The 4,106-nt window shown below is 58.3% G+C and overlaps 1 protein-coding gene across 1 annotated transcript in view; it reads right to left on the bottom strand.

Moving 5' to 3' along the window:
• Positions 1–4,106, bottom strand: part of EIF4A3 (eukaryotic translation initiation factor 4A3) — a 28,118-nt gene that overhangs the window by 7,108 nt on the left and 16,904 nt on the right. Inside the window, exons 12-14 of the mRNA XM_027770830.1 lie at positions 935–1,042; positions 698–859; positions 226–392 (exon numbers count right to left, since the gene is read on the bottom strand). Of these exons, the coding sequence (XP_027626631.1) occupies positions 226–392; positions 698–859; positions 935–1,042 (437 nt within the window). The remainder of the gene's footprint in view (positions 1–225; positions 393–697; positions 860–934; positions 1,043–4,106) is intronic.

Below are 4,106 nucleotides of genomic sequence, written 5' to 3'. Positions count from 1 at the left end.
ACACCCCCGGGGTGTACCCGCGCCCACAGCTGGGCCGCCAGCAGCTCCCGGGCTACACGCCCAGCTGCGCGACACACCCGGCCCAGCCAGTGTCCCCGGGGCCATCCTCACTGCTGCTGAGACACCCAGAGCAGCCTGTGCCCACCACCCAGCAACACTCTGCCGGGCACCCTCCACAGCCTCACGTAGACGTCCACACTCGGCCCTGGCACCTGCACGTCTCACCGGTGTCCACCGGCCACGAGCTAAGCAGCGAGGCCCAGGTGCTTGTTAGCTGGGCCCACTCACGCAGCAGGACTTCAGAGCGAGGCATCCAAGTTCCTGTACCCGCCCCATGGAAATCCAGATCGTCACCCAAACGGGCTGGGAAGAGGAGCGTGGCGGGCTGAGACCTGCCGGGCCAGACAGCAAGCTGCTAAAAGCTGGTGGCATCTTAGGTATGCATCGGGACGACGGGAGAGTTTTAAACGTTTAATGAAAAAGATTTAACAGAGCAACGTACTATTTACACGTGGGTAAGAAAAGGCAGGCCCCAGGGGTTTGGGGGCACGAGCACAGAGTTCACACGAACCCCGCTGAGCAGCGGCCCCAGGACCCTCCGCGCGGGCTCCGGGCAGGCGCGGGACGCACTCAGCTGGGCCGCACGCCCGGCCGCCAGGGGAGGGGAGCGGAGCAGCCCGACCCGGCCCCGGCCCACCCCGGCCCGGCCCGGCCCGCCGAGGGAGGCTCACCGTTCATGGGCATCTCGTCGATCTGCGTGGAGTAGTACTGCTCGATGTCGCGGAGGATGCGGATGTCGTCGTTCTTCACGAAGTTGATGGCCACACCCTTCCGGCCGTAGCGGCCCGACCGCCCGATTCTTCAGGAAGGAAACAGTACTTGGTCAACGCGGCGGGGAGACTCAGCGGGCGCCCCCGCAGCCCCCAGTGCCCACCTGTGGATGTACAGCTCTCTGTTGTTGGGCAGGTCGTAGTTGATGATGAGGGACACCTGGGGGACATCCAGGCCCCGGGCCCAGACGTCTGTGGAGATGAGCACGCGGCTGCAGAGACAAGGCACGCCAGTCAGCGGCTTTGATGGCGGGAGTCCGAGACCGGCCCCACGCCAGGACTGAGTCAGGTAAGCCTGGGACAGGCTGGGGCCAGCCAGGTGACCGCTGTGAAGCAGCAGGTCTGCAGACAGGCCTGTGCAGGCCCTGGTGTAATTCCACGGGTCATGTGCTCTTGCTGATAAAGTTAGACTTTGTTTTTGGCTATCAGGCTCGTGGGCTCACCAGAGCAAAAGAAGAGAAAGTGAGAAATCCCCCCGGGGGGTGGCTACACTGCAATCCTCCTCCAGCCTCCTCTTGGGATTTTGGGCATGCACATGCACTAGGTGTATTTTCCAAGCCTCCAGGTCCAGGACTCAAACTGCACGGTGGCCACGTGGGATCCAGCTGCCTTACTCACCATGCCACCTGACTGGCCCTGATGTTAGGTACTTTTACTACTGTAAATTTAACTTGTTCACACTCAGCGCCATACCGAGAATTCTGCCTAGCCAAAAAGCCAGTTACGGCAAGCACCCGCACTGAAGTTACTCGGTGGCCATCGGCGTCGAGTCTGAACTCGGCTGGCACACAGCAGCACCCGGCTCGCCAAAGCCACACAGGCTGCTGGCACCTGACACAGGGCTGGTCTGACATGAGGCATGTGGAAAAGACAGATCTAGAAGGCCTGAGGCAAAAACGAAAAGGCAGACACACTCATCGCACACTTGTGCCTCGGTGCGCCAGGAGCCGACCCTTTACCTACTCCAGACGGGGCCCCGGGGAACTGGGAGCACATGGCAGCCGGAGCGACAGGGCAGGAGGCAGTCCAACACAGGGAACCTGCCAGTCTCGCCCAGCTGGAGTCCTCCAGGGACAGGAGAGGAGGACGCGGCCGAGAAGGACCGGAAGTGTGGAGGCCGGAGTCTAGAGGCCCACAGGGCCAGCTGCAGACACAAGATGAATCCCACACCAGACACCTCAGAACCAAACTGACGGGCCGGCAGATGGTGTGGTGGTTAAGGGCGCTGGGCTCCCATGTGGCTGACTGCGGTTCGAGTCCTGGACCTGGCAGCTTACTTTCTCATTTTCCTTCTCTTTCTCTCTGTCCCTTCCTGGTCCAATTAAAATAAGTTAAATAAAGTTAAGTAAAATATTTTAAAAATAAATAAATAAAGGACAAGAACTGATGGCCAAACACGAGGAGCGAACCGGGGAGCAAGCCTAGAGCAGCCTGCAGGAGAGATACATTTGAAGGGGCGGTCAGCCTGGGTCAGCCTGGCGGGAGAGCTCCTCACAGACGCCAGACCAGTGACTTACATGAAAATGAGAAGGAAGCGACCGGCTGACCCAGACTCCTAACCCAGCAAACACCTGCCCGGACACCAACGGGAACAGACGCTGCCCTGGCAGACCCAGACTAACACAAACACAGAAAGACGTTCTTCCGGAGAAGCAAATTCACCCGAGAGAGAGAGAGAGAGTGCGAGCGCACCCGAGCAAGCGGGCAGGCAAAAGAGGAAGAAGCACGTGCCTAAACTTAAGCGAATTTTCCTACTTGAGCCAAAAGTGACTTGGAGCCTTAATATACGTGTATGCTGTAATAGGTGGTCACAGGTCACTCAGCGCGGGGGACAGAAAGCCAGGACAGCTCCGTGTGCGGCCAGCACCACTCGAGAGAAGAGGACCCTGCCATGGACTGAAACACGCCCGGCGTGCACACAGTGGCCAAGCCAGAGGGCCGGAAGAAGGGGATCAGTGGGGCCCCCACCTTGTGTGCGAGCTCTGACCTGAATAGCGAATAAAAAAATAAAGCTAGTGTTTTAAGGTACTTGTACTGCCTGGGGAGACGTAAGTTGGTAAAAATGCCCATTAATAACACATTAAGGGCACCAGCAGTTGGCATAATGGCTATGTCACTGGACTCCCATGTAGTCAACCTCAGTTTGAGTCCCGGACCCGGTGGCTTAAACTCACGCCAGGCGCACGTATGTGTGTGCCCAAGATCCCGAGAGGAGAATGGAGAAGAAGGGACTGTGACGTGGCCATCCCCCGGGGGGTGATTTCTCGCTTTCTGTCTCTCTCTTATCTTTCTGGTGAGTATATGTGCCCTATAGCAAAAACCTCTCCAAAAATAAAACAAAATAAAAACTAGAAGTTAACACAGAGCCATACTAAATCATGGAACGACCTCGACATCTCCGCCAGAAGAGAAAAGGCGTATTAGAATAAGGAACCGGAGAGGTGACAGACATACGGACCAGCACTCCGAGCTAAAGCCCAGGGTACTGACGCTTACCTCGACAACACTACAACGCTCCAGTCAGAAGACGAGGGCTGTCGCGGCTATTAGACCGAAAGGAGAGCGGAAAGAACCCCCCTGTGCGCCGTCCCTAAGAAACGCACCTAACCCAAGGACACAGGCTGTGGGAAGATGAAATGACGCGCAGGGTAAAGACCAACCCAGGCCAGCGCGTGGTGGCTCTTGAGCAAGACCTCAGGGCCAGCAGGTGGAACAGTGGTTAAGAGGCTGGGGTCCCATGTAGTCCCAGTCATAGTTCAAGTCCCAGACCAGGCACATGCCCAAAATCCCGAGCGGAGAACGAAGGGCCAACCCCTCCTTTGTATCTCTTCAGTGAGCGCGTGCACCCCAGAGCAAAGGTCTCTAAAAAGAAGAAAACACACAGAGAAAACAGACCTAACAAAAAGCACCATCGCGGACAGACACTGCTCTCCAGAAATATGGCGCCTCGGAATAGACGGGGCAGGAGTGAACAGAAACCCAGAAGGGAGGCGCCCTGCTCGCGGCGCCCGCCACACTGGCACCACCCAGCTGAAGGGGAACACACCCAGCAACTGCGACCGGATGGCCGGTGTCCTGTCTGGGCGCCCAGGGAGGGCTCGGGTGGGCCAGCCCAGCCACCGAGGCACAAGCAGGAGGGCTCTAGCCGGGGATCATTCCTGGCTCTACCTCAACAGGCCAGCACGGTGGCAGGTGCCTGGGGTCCTGACTAACCGGGAGGCTGCGGCAGGAGGATCCTGGCAAGACCTGTCCAAGTACATCTCTCCCCGCTCTTTC

The sequence above is a fragment of the Tupaia chinensis genome, unplaced genomic scaffold (genome assembly GCF_000334495.1).
Source record: "Tupaia chinensis unplaced genomic scaffold, TupChi_1.0 Scaffold000159_1, whole genome shotgun sequence".
Taxonomy (NCBI): domain Eukaryota; kingdom Metazoa; phylum Chordata; class Mammalia; order Scandentia; family Tupaiidae; genus Tupaia; species Tupaia belangeri.
The sequence above is the reverse complement of the archived record's forward strand: the minus strand, read 5'-3'. Positions and strand labels throughout refer to the sequence as shown.